This window comes from Delphinapterus leucas, chromosome 6 (assembly GCF_059928025.1).
Source record: "Delphinapterus leucas isolate spDelLeu-1000000601 "Yukka" chromosome 6, BTC_Dleu_Yukka2, whole genome shotgun sequence".
Lineage (NCBI taxonomy): Eukaryota > Metazoa > Chordata > Mammalia > Artiodactyla > Monodontidae > Delphinapterus > Delphinapterus leucas.
This window is the reverse complement of record NC_143134.1, coordinates 103014911-103033301: the sequence shown is the minus strand read 5'-3', so window position 1 is coordinate 103033301 and position 18391 is coordinate 103014911. Positions and strand designations below refer to the sequence as shown.

Below are 18391 nucleotides of genomic sequence, written 5' to 3'. Positions count from 1 at the left end.
TTGTTGGCTTATCCCATCCTAATAGATTGGGAGCTCTTTGAAGTCAGGAGCTGTTTACTCTAGCTCTGGTTCCTGGCGTAGCGCCCACGTTGTCATCTGCTTCCAGCCTGCTCCTTTTCTAGGTTGTCCTGCTGCCAGAGAGATTCTTCGAACGTATTGCTTTCATTACATTTCTTCCCTGACCAAAAATGCAGTATACACTATGAGCGTGGCATGGGGGGCTCCTCATCACCTGTCCCTCCATCCAGCCACGAGAGTTCACGCTGTACGATTTCTTTCCTCTCCTTTTTGCTCTCCTCCCACTCCTCTAATTTGGCGGCTTTATTTTCTGGACCTTCCACTACCTCTGTCATATCATTTCTTACTTCCCTGCAGTTTCTTTGTCATCTGATAACGTATCATATGCTGTTGCACTTGTTGTGTTGTTATTGTCTCAACTTGCTCCAGATGGCAGACACTCAGTCTTACACCTCCTGCCATTCCTCTGTCTTGTGCTTAGGATGGTGTTTTGCACGGTGTTAGCTGTTCAGTAGTTATTAATTGATTTACTTACTGCTGCCAGTCTTGCTATAACTGAGAAATAAATGAAAACCTCCTTTTATAGTTGTTGAATCAGGAGGCAGCCAGAACTGGCAGGTGATGATGGCTTTGGTAATTTAACTTTGAAATCCAAATTTAACTTAGGCACACAATGTACCCAAGCCAGTAGTTCCTCACATTTTTCTTAGCAGTGAGAATTTGCCTTGTTTATATAAAAAATATTAAAACGATTCTTTAACAGGTTTTAAAAAAAAAATTAGATGAATTTAGGAATGGAACAAATATGGTATATAGTAATGTGGAATAATTTACTGTGCCATTAGGCTTCAGGTGTTTTCTTTAATTTTTATTATAACAGTTATTTTATTTTAATATCCAGTCTGGTAATTTGTCAGCATAGAATTTTAGAGTGCAGAGGGACTTGAATTAATATTCATATCAAAATTTTCATTTTGTAGATGAGGAATGCTAGTTTAATGGTTCAAAATGAATTTATCAGAAATCTTATTTTTAATCTATAGAAGCTAAAAAAGAAATGGGATGATAAATTAAAACTAGCTGCAAAGCTGTATGCTTTGAACATATAATGGAAAAAGCTGGTCCTTATTATGATTTTTTTCCTCTTTGGATCCTTTTGAATTTTTTCATTTTTGGGGTGTATGTGCTTGTATGGTAAGTGGTTTGGAGGTTTCAGTGAGTTTTTCTATATTTTAAAAATAAATTTATTTATTTATTTTTGGCTGCGTTGGGTCTTTGTTGCTGCGTACGGGCTTTCTCTAGTTGCAGTGAGCAGGGCTACCCTTTGTTGCGGTGCGCGGGCTTCTCGTTGCTGTGGCTTCTCTTGTTGTGGAGCACAGGCTCTAGGTGCGTGGGCTTCAGTAGTTGTGGCACGCGGGCTCAGTAGTTGTGGCTCGTGGGCTCTAGAGCGCAGGCTCAGTAGTTGTGATGCATGGGCTTAGTTGCTCCGTGGCACGTGGGATCCTCCCGGACCAGGGCTCGGACCCGTGTCCCCTGCATTGGCAGGTGTGTTCTTAACTACTGCACCACAAGGGAAGCCCTCAGTGGGTTTTCTAATGCAGAAATATAAGGAGTTCAAGGAGAATTGGACAGAAATGGGAATGACTATAAATATTCTCTGCTTTGGGTATAAAACTGTAGTTCCCCCTCTACCCCATTACAGTCAGTAAACCTTTGTATTTGTCAACGAAAAACTTAAAATGTAGTGGGTCCATAGTGGCTTTTAGAACGATTATTTATAGATTGAGAGTGAACAGAATATTTATTTTCATTGTTGGTAACTGTTACAGTTCATTTGTAACCAGGTTGAGCAGATGTACTCTAATGGTTAATTTGCTGAAGATGTAGATACCTTTTTTAGATAGTTCTAAAATTTTTCTTTATGATAAAATTTTAATTTCAAGTGTTTATTCTTCTAACAACATTCTGTGGGAGGAAAGTATATAACTGAATGTGCTATATATATGCATGTGTTTGTATGTGTTTATAGAGAGGTTAAATTCCTATTTCCTTTCCAGATATGTGTTAAATGAATCCCAGAGTCGCCAAAATTCATCTTCAGCACAGGGTTCTTCTTCAAATAGTGGGGGAGGTTCTGGAATACCACAGCCTCCCCCAGGAATGAGCTTTTATGCAGCTAAACGAGTTATTGGAGATAACCCATGGACACCTGAACAATTGGAACAGGTATGACACACTGCTTGTTCATACGGAGCTTAACCCTGCACACTTGCCCCTTTGAAGTCCGTGGAAGCATGTGTTACATAATTCCAGCGTATTCAGGCTCTGTAATGAGATACGATTGATGTAATGTGTTCTGGTCATCATGTCATTTATTGGTTAAAGCCCCAGGGAAAGGGAGGAGTGGGAAATGCTGTTTAGTTTTTCTAATACTGCTTACATATTTCAAGTATAAAATACAGCCCATTTATAAATTGAGTAACTTTCATTTTAGTTTTTAATTACAGGTTTAATAATTATCTAGCTGCTTTGGTGCAGTTGAAATACAATTTATCTTATATTATTCAGCTTTTTAGGGCTGTACATTTTGTGTGAAGTGAGGAACAAGTGACCTTATGGGGGAAAAGCATGACGCCCTTTTATATTTCTTCCTGGGAATTGAAAAATTGGCATTAAGAATTTTATTCTGGATTTAAACAGGACACAGATGTTCTCTGAGCAGCTTTTAAAAAAGACTGGTGCTCTACAGAGAAGGTGCCTCACTGTGTCTGTGTCATCAGGCACCTCAGGGAAGAACAGATGAGATCAGTATGTAATTATTTTGGAATTCAAGCAACATGGGTTAGTCTTCCAATCCTTCCTTTATCTCTCCATGGCAGTCTAAATGATTTGATCCTTTTCTTTTTGGCAGTGTAAGTGATCACTGATCAAAACAGTGTTCCCAGGAAAGGGAAAAAGGCAAGTGGGCATTCTTGCCACTCAACAAATTTATAGAATGATTTGTTCAGCAAGGGCTCTATTTGATTAGATTAACATCTTCGTGTTTTATAGATCTTTTTTCTTCTTAAACCATGATGTAAGTAAGAAAGAAGGGTAAATAGTAACAGAAGCTGCTCTTTATTGAGTGTGATCTATGTGACAGGCACTATACTGAGTACTTTGAATACATTATCTCATTTAATCCTCACAGCAGCCTGAGAAGGTATAGAAATTTAGTTCCATTTTGTAAAAGGAATTGAGGTTTTGAGATTCACCACAGTCTCACTCCTAGTAGTAGGCTTATGAATCTAGGTCTGTCTGAGGGCTAAAGCTATAAGTGCTGGAGAATCATTGTTAACATTATAAATTGTAATCTTACGTTGGTCGTTATTTGCTGATTTCTAAGGGCTTCTGTATGCTTTTTGTCAATTTCATGATCTAGTGTTGAACAGTTTAGTTTCAAGGACGACAGCTGTTTTCCTCTAATTTTTAAATATCTCTTGTATTTTTACATTTTTTTCTTTCAGATAAGACAGCTTTTATTTTTTTCAAATGATAAAGTTAGTGGTAATGTAAATGTTCAAGTAACATAGAACATTATAATGAAAAATTAAAAATTACCTGGAATCCTGCCACCCTAGTTTGTCATTCACCTACAGCCTGCTCTGTGTACATGTGTGTGTACACAAATATAATTTTACACAATACATTTTTACATATCACATAACACTATTTGAACTTCATTTTTTTCATTTAATAGTGTATCAGGTTTTTAAATAATGTCCTTTTTAATGTCTATATTAAATGTAATTATGTGTAGACCACATATTTTTTAAACTAGTCTCCTATTGCTGGACATGAGTATTGTTCTCAGTTTCCTTTGCACACTTTTTTTTTTTTTTTTTTTTTTTTTTGCGGTACGCAGGCCTCTCACTGTTGTGGCCTCTCCCGCTGCGGAGCACAGGCTCCGGACGCGCAGGCTCAGTGGCCATGGCTCACGTGCCCAGCTGCTCCGCGGCATGTGGGATCTTCCTGGACCGGGGCACGAACCCGTGTCCCCTGCGTCGGCAGGCGGACTCTCAACCACTGCGCCGCCAGGGAAGCCCCTCCTTTGCACACTTTTTTGTGTACATCTTTGTGTAGTTGACTTCCATAACTGTGGGTGCAGTAAATGCTTGCATCTTCTCTGTTGTAACTCTTGTTGCAGGTCAGTTGTGTTGAACATGGGGAGGGAAGGCAGGCATTTTTATGATCCTTTTTAATTGCATCCTTTGTCATTTAGTTATTGCAAACTTTATCAGTCCTAATTCATATACATGAGAACTATCATGTAACTGATTCTTAAAGGTAAAGTTTCATTTTTCAGGTATATTTATCTTAAATAGAGTTATTTGTATTGAAATTCATAGCTCCTTCACATTGCATGAAGTTCTAAGCAGAATCTCTCTTCAGTCTGTGTTTCATTTTAGCCAGATTGAATACTTTTTGATTAGAATTTCACTTGCATTTGCAATTCTTGCATATGTTTGAAATCATGTTTTTTTTCAGCATGTAAGAATATTGAGGACAGAGTTAGTATGTTAACAATAGATTAGAACTTCATGGAGTGTGAGTTTAGTTCTTTTTGAACTGTCAGAAGAATCCATGGAGTACTTCTGATGTACCCCCACTTCTACCTGGAGACTCCAGATTTGGACTTCAGTTCAAGGCTTCATCATTTTAGAGAGGCTGTTAACCTAAGTAGGAAGGCTTCGTATCATAATGGCCTTGGAGTCCAAGACTTGGGTTTGGATTGGGCCTTCATCGTTTACTAAATGTGTCTTAATCTCTTCAGCCTTGCCTCAGTTTTCCTTATCAGAAAAATAGGTATAATGGTACTCATCTCACAGATTGTGAGGGTTCAATGAAACCATGCATATATATGGTTTAGTATAGCCCCAGGCACATTGTAAGCCTAAATAGGAGTGGCTACTGTTGTTTTATTAATCTTTGGTTTAGGAGCATACTGATATGTGAAACAGATGTTATAGGTTGGTGGTCTTTGTTTCTCTGATAAGTGGTTTTCCTTCCCTTCATTTATCTACAGTGCAAATTGGGTATAGTGAAATTCATAGAAGCTGAGCAGGTGCCTGAGCTCGAAGCCGTTCTCCACCTGGTGATTGCTTCTAGTGACACACGCCACAGTGTAGCCACAGCGGCGGACCTGGAGTTGAAAAGCAAGCAAAGGTAAACTGCTTCCCTTTTAAACTTTCGAAATTAAAAAAGAGGCTAGATTTCTAAAAGCTTGCCTAGCACACATTGGTTCATGTTGGGTTTTGTGTAGTGAGACATTCAGTTGATGAGATGGTGAAATATACCTAATTTGTATGAAAGACAGTTTGCTAAAGAGCAGAATTCTGTATAAGACAAAGAAGAAAAGCTGTTTGGAGAAGTAGTTTAAAATTGGAATGGGTTAGGATTATAACCGTAAGAATTGAAACCTTTGTCTAGGTAAGTGAACTTAAAGAACTGATGTTAAGAAAAATGTCAAAACCTGGAAGTTATTCATTTTTGATTCTTCCTCTATCTCAAATTATTTGAGATGGCTTTCAATAAAGAATATGTAGGTATTATGGTTAATATGATGAAAATCAGGTCCCGTGAAAAGAGGTGTTGAATAGATCTTAATTTACACAGGAGGAAATACATATAGTAAATAGGCTCATAGAAAATATTGTGTTTAAGAAATCAAATCATGCACAAAAAAGCAGTGGTATGCCAGTTTGTACCCAATGGTAAATAAAATTGTGCAACATTTGATTACTCCATTTAAGTTTCTGTTCAAACTGCTATTCTTATACCCTATTGATTGACACTATAAGTTGAAATAATTTTTGGAAAGCAGTTTGTAGTAGGTAATGAATCATAAAAATATTTACAATCTTTTATCTGAATCTTCTGGGAAGTTATCCTAAGAGAATCATTCAGAGAAGAAAAATATTTAGAAAAATGTTACAGGTTCATTCATTATACCATTTCCTGTAGTTGTTCAAAAGAAAGGAAACAAATTCAGATTTCCACAATAGGTAAATAAATAAATTATGTGACCTCTATGGAATATTATATATCTGCCCAAATAATTATAAAAATAATAAAGCAACATGTAAATTGCCTCCAAGTAATGGCAGATGAATAAAGCATAATACAAAATGATATACGTACTGATTTTAATAAATGACATGTGCAAAGACTGGAGAATACATGAAAAATTGAAGATACTTCGTTAAAAAAATCAGATTATGGAATAGTTCTTTTTTGAATTTAATGCTAAATGTAGTTAACAAAATGGGATATCTCTGGGTCCATCCATGTTGTTGCAAATGGCATTATTTCATTCTTTTTTTATGGCTGAGTAATATTCCATTGTATATATGTACCACATCTTCTTTATCCATTCATCTGTAGATGGCCATTTATTTAGGTTGTTTCCATATCTTGGCTGTTGTGAATAGTGCTGTTGTGAACATAGGGGTGCATATATCTTTCTGTATTATTGTTTTGTTGGGATATATGCCCAGCAGTGGGATTGCTGGATCTCACTGGCAACTCTCTTTTTATGTTTTTGAGGAACCTCCATTCTGTTTTCCAAAAAATCTTCCTTTAAAACTTCTTGTTGTGCTTGAACTGACTCCATTCTTTACACCATACAGTAGATTGGATTGTTGGAACTATAAATGTGGTGCTGAAGTATTCTGATTAGTTTTGGTTTTGTCTATTAAAACAATTGTATTTTCCCAAAAATAGCATAACATTGTTAAGAGGTAAAAAGTGAGTTGAGAACAATATGTAGATATCCCATTTTGTTAAATAAAAGTATCTCTTCAAGTGATATGTCTGTTTCTTTATCTACCTGCCATGCCCATCCAGCTATTTTACATGCATAGGAAAGAAGTCTAGAAAAATGTACACCAAAGTTAGTTGTTACTGAAAAGGAATAGAGAGGGTTATGGTGCAGATTATAAGGAATTTTATTTTCTGTGTTATTCATTTCTGAATTTTCACAAGCATGTAATAAGAAAACTAAAACTAGAAAGGTAGCAAGAGGAAAAGTAGAAGAAACAGTGAAAATTATCCTTATTAGTTAATCACTATTAAGTTTTTAGTTTGTTTTACTAAAGTGTGTGTGTGTTTTGTCAAAAATCTCTAAACCTGAAGTATTTATAGGAAGGAAACAGATGGAGCTTGAGGATTAGTTAGTAGCAATCAGCTGAGGAAAGATATAGGTAAATAATAAGTAGAATTATAGAATGTCTTTGAGGCTAGTGGAATTGTGGATATCCAGACAAGAGGTGGATTGATAAGCTCTGAAAGAAGAGATGGATTAGAAAAACAGTCAAAGCAGCCTGATAAATTATGTTTGCACAAATACAACATAGTTTGAAAGCAGAATCAATGTCAAAAGAGAATAGAGTATGGTTAAATCTCACTAATCAAGTGAAATGCAGGATTGCATTATTGCTGGGTTTATAAAATGACTGGCAGGGGCTGCTGCAGAGGGTGGGTGCCCATCAATAGTAAGTCACCTTATTGTGGTCCCCAATTAGGAATAAGTCTTAGTGACTAATGGCAGCAGGACTGCTCTGTAGAATTAGGTGCTAAAATTGCAAGTGGGTGCTGGGAGATAAGAGGGGGGATACTGGGGATCACAGTGACATGGTATTTAAGAAATGCCATGGGCTGAAAGCTTCCTAGGGTTGTGGCTTTAATGGGTAAAATGTTTTTTGTCACTTTCTGTATCACTTTTGAATTTCCAAGTGGCTGAACAGAAGAATCATGCCTCAGGGCTCTTTGAACAAGTGTAGTACGGCTCTGCTGTGTTGTAACTGCTCTGTGGCATTGGCCCTGAGAGTGGAAGACAGTCCAGATTTCTTGAATAGTACCAAATTGGGCCACTGAATACACTGATCTATCTTACGTTGAATCATGGTGGGATAAGTGACTTTTTTTTCTGTTTGAAAACTAACTTTGATAGAAGTTAATCCCTTTCCTTCTCTTCTTTAATGGGCAGTGTCAATTGCCCATTTCATTTGTGTATTATAATATTTTTCTTTGGTAACACATATTGAGGCTATGATTTTTTGAAATTATTGGAGTGGGAGAAAAAAATAATAATTTTAACAAGCTTTGTTGAAACCTTCTGTAGCTTGATAGACTGGAATAATCCTGCCATCATTAATAAGATGTACAAGGTATACCTTGGAGATATACCACTGAAGACAAAAGAGGTAGGTTTTTTTTTGTTTACTCTCACATCATCATAAAAAGCATTTTATTGACATGGCTCTATGTATTTGAACATTTTCTCCAGGTTATTTTGATTTAAGCTGAACCTATGCTGTGGGAAATACTGATACTAGTTTTAAGCCGCACTAGTCTAGGTGGATTAAAATCTCCTGGTACCTTTGTTTACCTGATCTGGTGTTTTCAATTCAGGTGCTTAAATAACGATTGTCCAGATTATGCCTCAATGAACGTTTTCTGTAAATACTTTAGGCTTTATTGGATATATCGTTCTGAGGCTGCAGCTGCTCAACTCTGCTGTAGCATGAAAGCAGCCATAGGCAGAACAGAACTGAATGAGCATGGCCACGTACCAGTCAGGCTTTATCATTACAGAAATGCGAATCTCATATTATTTTCATGAAATATACTTTTACAAAATATTGTTTTTATTTTTTATTATCATTATTTTTATTGTTTTGATTTTTAAAAAGTCATTTGAAAATGTAAAAACTACTCTTAACACACAGACCTTACTAAGATAGATGGTAGGCCAGACTTGGCCCATGGGCTGTAGTTTGTTGACCCGTGGTCTAGAATCTAGAACAATAGGTGGGTTCTTCTGAATTCTGGAAATAAGATGTTTGCTTAATAACATAGGTTCTGTTTAGTTAGCTGTGTTTAAAAGTGTTCCAAGTAGAAACCTAGACTCTAATACAAGATTATTTGTTTGCTTTCTAAACCATTAATAGTTGTTTAAAAAACCATATTAGCTCCAGGGAGGACTGGACAGCTACACGTAAAAGAATGAAATTAGAACACTTCCTAACACCATACACAAAAATAAACTCAAAATGGATCAAAGACCTAAATGTAAGGCCAGACACTGTAAAACTCTTAGAGAAAAACATAGGCAGAACACTCTATGACATAAATCACAGCAAGATCCTTTTTGACCCACCTCCTAGAGAAATGGAAATAAAATCAAAAATAAACGAATAGGACCTAATGAAACTTAAAAGCTTTTGCACAGCAAAGGAAACCATAAACAAGACAAAAAGACAACCCTCGGAATGAGAGAAAAAATTTGCAAATGAAGCAACTGACAAAGGATTAATCTCCAAAATATACAAGCAGCTCATGCAGCTCAATATCAAAAAAACAAACAACCCAATCCACAAATGGGCGGAAGACCTAAATAGACATTTCTCCAAAGTAGACATACAGATTGCCAACAAACACGTGAAAGAATGCTCAACATCACTAATCATTAGAGAAATGCACATCAAAACCACAATGAGGTATCACCTCACACTGGTCAGAATGGCCATCATCAAAAAATCTACAAACAGTAAATGCTGGAGAGGGTGTGGAGAAAAGGGAACCCTCCTGCACTGTTGGTGGGAATGTAAACTGATACAGCCACTATGGAAAACAATATGGAGGTTCCTTAAAAAACTAAGAACTGGGCTTCCCTGATGGCGCAGGGGTTAAGAATCCGCCTGCCTATGCAGGGGACACAGGTTCGAGCCCTGGTCCAGGAAGATCCTACATGCTGCAGAGCAGCTAAGCCTGTGTGCTACAACTACTGAGCCTGTGCTCTAGAGCCCGTGAGCCATAACTACTGAAGCCTGCATGCCTAGAGCCCATGCTCCGCAACAAGAGAAGCCAGCACAATGAGAAGCCCTCGCACCGCAGCGAAGAGTAGCCCCCACTCGCCGCAACTAGAGAAAGCCCATGCGCAGCACCGAAGACCCAACACAGCCAAAAATAAATGAATAAAAATAAATAAATTTATTTTAAAAAAAGAGCAGAGAGGCAAACTCTCATTATTGAGATGGGTATTTGGCATGTATTTTCTCTTTTAAAATGAAAAAATGAGGCTTCAAGAAAGCAGTTAACATGCTTTATCGGCAAAGATGAAAGTTGAACTTTTAAGCAAAAGCTAGAATTTTGGGAAATTTGTATTCATCACGATGAGCTTGACAGCTTGTCAGTGCTTACAGACTTTTCTGATGAGATTGGTCATGATATTAATGTGATTTTTTTTGTGTACGCGTTTATGTTTTGTAATGAAATATTTGCTTAACTCGGTGAGCCATTATTTTCCAAATGACCAGTGATGTTACAGAAGCATACAGGGTAAGGGAGCCATTCAGTATGCAGATAGACTGGTGGAATTTAGTAGAACAGTATGCAGATGTTCCATTGATACGGTTTCAAATCCACATGGCAGTTAACCTTTAAGAACCTATTGCATATCAAGTTTGGGGGTGACATCAAGTATCTGAAATTACCTGAAAAGGCTGAAACCATCCCCACTTTTCCGGTCACATATCTTTGTGAAGCTGTTTTTTTTTAACATACTTAAAACAAAACAACATATTACAACAAATTAAATGCTGACAAAGATATAAGAATCCAGCTTTCTTTTATTAAGGTGGACAGTGAAGAGATTTACAGAAAATATAAAACAATGCCACTGTCTCAGTGCAGTTTTTTGTTTTGGAAAATATAGTTTTTTATTTTTCTTAAAAATACGTTATTTATGAAAGTATATAATGGGTTTAATATTATTATTATTTTTTGTGGTACGCGGGCCTCTCACTGTTGTGGCCTCTCCTGTCGCGGAGCACAGGCTCTGGACGCGCAGGCTCAGCGGCCATGGCTCACAGGCCCAGCTGCTCCGCGGCATGTGGGATCTTCCCGGACCGGGGCACGAACCCGTGTCCCCTGCATTGGCAGGCGGACTCTCAACCACTGCGCCACCAGGGAAGCCCAATTTTTAAGTGAATAAGTACTTAAAATATTTTCAGTTTTAATTTCTAGTATATTAAATATTGATAGGTATTCAGTATAAACAAAAGCTCTTTGGAAGTTTCAGTAATTTTTAAGAGTATAAAGGGATCCTGAAACAAAAGTTTGAGCGACCATTGATTTAGATGATCTCTCATGATTTTTTTTTCAATTCACAATAATTTTGAAGTGCTGAGTTATAATCACACATATTTTCAACAGGGAGCAGTTCTGAAGCCAGAGCTGAAAAGGGACCCAGTCAGTACAAGGGTTAAGTTAAAGATTGTCCCCCACCTCCTTCGTTCTAGACAAGCTGCTGAAACGTTCCCGGCTAACATTCAGGTAACTCATTCTTTCCAGAGAAAAATAATGGCCTGTTTACAACTTTCATGTTTGTTTAGACAAAGAACTGCATTAATGGATATTCAGGAGGTAGGTTGATATGTATAACAAGATTAATGAGATTCTTTCTCAAGTTGAGCTGCAGAAAATACTTTTTAATTATAGCTATAATAAAATATATATTTTATCAATATATTAATGTATATATTATGTATAATATGTATTATAAATTTTTATTACAGAATATTTGCTGTATATGGTTACCATTCTCCCTAAATGTATGGTGATAATTCCTTTCAAACTAGTGCTTTTCTGAGTGTTTCCAAAAATGGTAGCACCAGAAACTTAGTCACTTAGGTGGAAAAATGAGTCATCCTTGACTGGAATCCCTCGTGAAGGCAGCGGCCACAACCTCTGGATGCTGCTGCCTCAGTGTCTTCACCCCCGTCTGCCGAATGCTGATGTTAATGGAGATTGTCACTTCTTGTTCTGCTTGCCACAGTCGTCTTCTTGTTGCCCTGCCTCTAGTCTTCCCCACAGCCAGTCTGTTTTCTGTGTTGCCACCAGAGTTATTTTTGCAGTTGGAAATCCTTGTACTCTGTTGGTGTGGGATATGAGCCCCTCCGGAAAAGCTCTTGCCTTTTGGTCCAAGTAATGACCAGCTCAGTTCTGGAGACAGATTCATTTGAGCATAATTTTGTCATTAGTTACTTACTTTTGATCTTAAATAAGCCTCAGGGTTTTTCCTGTTTTTCTTTAAACATAAAAAAAAATGTGTAAAATGGATGTAGTGATAGCGGTTACCTCATAGCAATGTTGTAAAGACTGAGTGGGTTAGCAGGTAGAAGCTTTAGAGCAGGGTGGCTAGTACTCATTCAGTTAGCAAGTTCTCAGTAAATGGTGGAAAGGCAGCAGTTATGTCCCTTCTGGTCTCCTATCTCACCATACCCTTGCCCTGTACCTTATGCTCCAACAGAGATTGTTGCTGTTTAAGTATGCTGTTTTCATGGCTCTGTGTCTCCACTCCTGGCATAGTGGCCCTCCCCCCTGTAGCCTGGTAAACATCTACTCCAGTTTCAGGATTTGCTCCGGTGTGCCCCTTGCTATCTGAAATGTTCCCATTTGCTGCCTCTCATCTCTTTCAGTCCCAAAGTAAGAACACTGTCCTCTTGCTCCCTGTATGTGTGTGGTGGACACTGGCTTCTGCCTTCGCATCTTTCCCTCTTAAGGCTTGTTTAAGTGGCTATTTCCTCCTTTTAGATGATACAACTTTTATTCCCAGTATCTGGCTCTCTAATATTTGACTGATTTCAAGTACTCTGTTCTGTGTTTCCATAAACATAAAATAATCACAGAGCTTCTTCTATTTCACTTTCCAGGCACTGTTTCCCTGACAGTGTTTTGATAATTTTGGTTCAGAAAATTTGGTTGTAGTAACACTACATTATATAATAAGCAGCTAGAAGTTTGTGGCAGAATATTCATAGACATCCTGTAGGTGTACGCTTTATTTATAGTTATTTATGTTTTCAAAATGAGTCCACATGTAATTAAGAAACCTAATACCCCCAAAATAATCTTCTCTGCTCACGTCCCCTGCATGAGAGTGGCAGCCCACTGCAGCGTGAACTCTGTGTTGCTTCCTAGTGGTAGCCCCACGAATTTTGCAGACTTGTAACATCTACCATTGTGTTTGTTGTTACTCCACAGACTGTTAATTGAAGCTACTGATTGGCTTCCTAAGGCCGTCAGCTAAAATATTTGTATGAAAGAGAACTGCATTGATTTCGAAGAACAAGGCGTAGTGCAAAAGACCTATTGTTGAATACTTAATAGTATTTGAAGATAGTAAATTGCTATTCTTGTTAATTGGTATTCTTGACGTTTGTTCCTTTTTCATAGGTGGTGTATGATGGGCTCTTTGGTACAAATACAAATTCAAAATTAAGAACATTATCCCTGCAGTTTGTGCATCACATTTGTGTAACGTAAGTTTTTTGAACTATTTATAAAGTCTTCAAGCTGTTGGAGTGATGAAGTGATGCAAGTATGTCTTACCTAGAAAGAAATCGTGTTTGTTTATCTTAAAATATTTCATATTTTAATAGATTATTTAAATTTACTTCAGTTATGTCTCTATTTTAAGTAATAATCTGAAAAGATATGTAATTATGAGATTCTTATATCTTGCTTTGTATGTGTTATTTTTTCAAAAAGCTGTCCAGAAATCAAGATTAAGCCATTAGGTCCAATGCTTTTGAATGGCCTCACCAAGCTAATCAATGAATATAAAGAAGTAAGTGACTTGTTTTTTTAAATTTTTGTTAACATTTTATATTTTAAAGTATTTTCTGTTATAAACTTTGCTGGTCTATATGTTGATATAGTTAAAGTTTGCTGTTGTTCCATCATTTCTTAACATTTTTAATTGAAGTGGTGCAAATTTCAGAAATTACCACCATCTTTTGCCCTGTTTTTTTTGAAATAAGTATTAAAAACTGATACGGATCTTGAGGTTGTCTTACCATTTCTTTAAATAACATTTTAAAAAGCTAGTACATTTTATTTTACTTTTAGGCACTGTGCAAAAATGGAATGAAAATAATTAAATTTTACTTTATGATTTATTTCCATATAGGTCTATTTGGATTTTCTTGTTTTGAGAAAGTGTTAATTCTTAGGGACTGAGATTTTATTGATTCAAAACTGTCAGACTACCAAATACACTACCAAATGTAGAATAGATAGCTAGTGGGAAGCAGCCACATAGCACAAGGAGATGAGCTCGGTGCTTTTTATCCCCTAGAGGGGTGGGAAATGGAGGGTGGGAGGGAGACGCAAGAGGGAGGAGATATGGGGATATATGTAGACATATAGCTGATTCACTTTGTTATACAGTAGAAACTAACACACCATTGTAAAGCAATTATACTCCAATAAAGATGATAAAACAAACAAACAAACTCTGTCAGAACATGCATTCAGTAAATTTTTGATTCCTTAAGCTAAGTGGAATGAGGATTCCTTGGATTGTAGATTTTCAAATCCTGATTTTCCTTGCTGTATTACTCCTACCATTTCTAGTATTTCAGGGGAATTTGCTAAAAAAGGTAAGGTTTCAAGAACTCTAGTTAGTATTTCTTCCTAAGTCTTAGCTAAACATGAATGCATGTTTGCAGTAGTATGGTGACCAGTATTTTGCCATTTGGATTTAGAATTGAGTTTGAATTCTAGTTTTGTTCCTTGGTGAGTTACTTAAATTCTTTGGACCTCTGTTCTTTATCACAAAAAAGAGGATAATAGTATCACTTCATTGGATTATTGTGAAGATTAAATGAGATAATTCATGTAAATTATTCAGCACAGTAAAGGCATATTAGTAGATATTATTAATGAAAAGCTATTCATTTGTTGTGCAGCTGTGCTTTGGGGCAGTGTTAGGCCTGACTCTCCTGTCTTCTTCTGTTGATTGAATAGAGCTTGCATGGTTCATAAGGCCTTGGGAAACTTTCAGATTATTTTTATGGCGTAGTCAGATTCTTTGGATGGTTGGTAGAAATGAAAATGCTTTGGGGCTTCTAGGGGAGGAACTGTATATTTGAAGATAGGTTAGAGAGGCCAGATAAACTACAGGGCTGTAATCCTTTTACCTCCAGATGACACTGCATGTCTTCCCAACAGATGAGTCTGTAAGAGTGGCCATGTAGGTGTATGAATCCTATGTTAAGTGTATAAACTTCAGCTCATAGAAGTGTTACTATGTTCTAAGTAATGTCAGACTATTGGTTTTCATACAACCACATAAAATTCTATCTGTATCTTGAGTGGGAACCTCATTAACTCACCCGAATACTATGATCCCTTTAATTTTTTATGGTGGAAGATATGAGAAGAAGCTGTTTCTTATGGTGCAGATTTTTAGACAGTTGCTCCCCAGCTTACTACAATTTTGGGTGAGAAAGAGTGGATCCTAGCCTGTTGGGCAGGTGAATTTTCTAATAAGTTAAGCTGTTTTCCTAGTACGTTGGTGGTGAATTTTGGTCTTTGCAGGTTATATAGTATTGAAACTATCCTGAACTTAGCACCAGCTAAGAGAACCTTTTCATATATGACCACTGCATTTTCCTTTTGGAGTAAGTTGGGGAGGTAAAGTTTTGTTTTGTTTTTCCTTTTAGTAGTGTGATGCATTCTGGGTTTGGACATTTTTGTTTTGTTCAGATGCTGATATCATATAGTTAGGCAGGGTGAGACCTAGGTTTAACAAGGAGTAAAGTAATGCATTTAATTGCAGCAAAAAGGTTTTGCTGTTTACTGTTTTTTGTTCTGTCTGCTTTTTGTTCTTTTTTTTTTTTTTCCCTTAATTTCAAGGATCCTAAGCTACTGTCAATGGCATATTCAGCTGTTGGAAAACTCTCCAGGTGAGTAAACTCTTTTTCAGTGAGAGATATCCTCCTGTTGGTAAACTAAGAAAAATTGTGGCATTTAATAATGGATGGAGAATAAACTTATTATGATTCTGAAAGGGTCATAGGTTGTTTAGCAATGTCTTCCTTGTAGAAGGATAATGAATGTGAGACATTTTAACTTACATCTGAAGATGTGTTACCATATTAAATGGCAGTCTTGAAATGAGATTTTGAACTGGATTGTGTCATAATGTGTTACAGTTTTCTTGTACCCTAGAGACATTTGATTGACCTTAAGTGTTCTTGTTGCTACTTACTACCAGTGTTTATAATCTCTATAATCAAGAGTTTTTCTAGCGATTCTCTTTTCTGATAGCATTATATTATGATTCTGAGCGGCCCTGTTTCCAAAGTTGGATTTTTTTGTCTTCTGCTTGGTATGGTTTCCTGTACCCAGTTCCTCCTGGTTTCCTCTTCCTTCACTGTATTTCAGAGCAGGGAGCTAGAGGAGCAGCATCCTCAGTGGTACTACATGCTGCTTACACCCTGGTACACACAGGCTCTGTGTTGGCCTGTGTAGACTAGGTCTTGCTCTTCTGCACTGTGTAGGGAAGGAGTTTGGGGGCTCAGAAGACAGCCACTTCAGATCAGCGGATACAGCATAGGGTTGTCAACAAACCTTGTCCCTTGTGTGTTGGCATGAAGTGACAAAGCTCCTTGTCACCAGAGTCATTAGTTTAAATAGCATTTAGCCTCGTCTGTTTTCTTTATTTTAAAATCAGAAATGTTAACTGAATGCATGGAATATTCTAGTAAGAATATCTGGATAATAGGTATATTAATCTAGAATTACATTATTAGACAGTTGAAGAATTAAATATTTACTTTAAAAAGTGTTTGGTTCTTTGGGGGAGGTAATCCAGTGATGCTCACATGGTTCAGAAGTGAAAGTGCAAGTTTAGGAAAGCTTGTGTTTAGTTTCTTTTTTTTTCCATCTTATGGAAATTTTTGATAGTAATGATGACCTCATATTCTCTTACAGTCGAATGCCCCATTTATTTACTAAGGATATAGCTCTTGTGCAGCAGCTCTTTGAAGCCCTATGTAAGGTAGGGAAACACCTGGCAAGTGTATGCTTTCTGTTTGGATGCTCACTTGGAAACCCAACAGGGAGGGAAACACTGTTTTTATCATCTTCATAGGAAGAGCCCGAGACGCGACTCGCTATTCAAGAAGCACTATCCATGATGGTTGGAGCTTATAGCACTTTGGAAGGAGCACAGCGGACTCTCATGGAGGCACTTGTGGCTTCGTACTTAATAAAGGTAGGTCCAACTATGGGAACTACAATGGCTGGTGGTATATGCATTTTACATTTTCTTTTTAAACATATTTTTTAAGCTCTCAGTTTTTTTCTGAAATTTATTTATTCATGGCTGCATTGGGTCTTCGTTGCTGCGCGCGAGCTTTCTCTAGGTATAGCGAGTGGGAGCTACTCTTCATTGTGGTGTGTGGGCTTCTCATTGCGGTGACTACTCATTGTGGAGCACGGGCTCTAGGTGCATGGGCTTCAGTTGTTGTGGCTCATGGGCTCAGTAGTTGTGGCTCACGGGCTCTAAAGTGTAGGCTCAGTAGTTGTGGCACGCGGGCTTAGTTGCTCCGTGGCATGTGGGATCTTCCCCGACCAGGGCTCGAACCCATGTCCCCTGCGTCGGCAGGCGGATTCTTAACCACTGCGCCATCAGGGAAGTCCTACTTTTTTTTTTTTTTTTGCAGTACGCGGGCCTCTCACTGTTGTGGCCTCTCCCGTTGCGGAGCACAGGCTCCGGACGCGCAGGCTCAGCAGCCATGGCTCACGGGCCCAGCCGCTCCGCGGCATGTGGGATCTTCCCAGACCAGGGCACGAACCCGTGTCCCCTGCATCAGCAGGCGGACTCTCAACCACTGCGCCACCAGGGAAGCCCGCCCCCTACATTTTTAAGATCAAAATTTGAATTGCTTTTTGCCTTAACTCTCTATAATGAAGAGGAATATTTGCTTTCACTTGGACTGTGATTTATGATCTGCTTTTAATTCTTCGTTATTGGAATCTGATTTTAGGGAAGAAAGAGTAGTGATATTCACAGAGGCCTTATGTTTAAAGCCTTCCTTGTTGGAAAACTGTTCTTAATATCATGCTCTCCCAGTTGCAAGTGTTTTGTTTTAAGTGGTAGCTGAGCACTACAGTCCACTGAGGTGGAGTTCTGTAGGTAACATTGGGGGAGAAAAGCAGAAGGAAAGAAAGACACAATTTATGGATCAAAATGAGTCTGTAGGAAGTAAGCCAGTACCATCAAACATACTCTTCTTCCTTCTAGTCTTCTTCATTTGCCTGCCATGGGAGTTTGCAGGAGAATTTTTAATATCTGTGGTTATATACACATATGTATACATGATATATAATATGCAATATAAAATAATACATTACGTATTTGCTTTAGTCAGTTCTTTGTCCTCCATTTCTAGGAGTAGAGAGGGAGATTAAAGAGGGAATGATGTCAAATATTGGTGAGATTAATATGAATTGCATCTTAACTGAAATTTGGCTGCAT

The 18391-nt window shown here is 37.6% G+C and overlaps 1 protein-coding gene across 8 annotated transcripts in view; it reads left to right on the top strand.

Moving 5' to 3' along the window:
* ECPAS (Ecm29 proteasome adaptor and scaffold) overlaps positions 1–18391 on the top strand; it is a 98376-nt gene that overhangs the window by 38177 nt on the left and 41808 nt on the right. For all 8 annotated transcript variants that reach the window (XM_022579067.3, XM_022579065.3, XM_022579063.3 and 5 more), the window contains 9 exons: positions 2076–2244; positions 5084–5223; positions 8180–8261; positions 11275–11394; positions 13297–13382; positions 13612–13690; positions 15763–15812; positions 16843–16909; positions 17003–17125. In XM_022579067.3, the coding sequence (XP_022434775.1) occupies positions 2076–2244; positions 5084–5223; positions 8180–8261; positions 11275–11394; positions 13297–13382; positions 13612–13690; positions 15763–15812; positions 16843–16909; positions 17003–17125 (916 nt within the window). The remainder of the gene's footprint in view (positions 1–2075; positions 2245–5083; positions 5224–8179; positions 8262–11274; positions 11395–13296; positions 13383–13611; positions 13691–15762; positions 15813–16842; positions 16910–17002; positions 17126–18391) is intronic.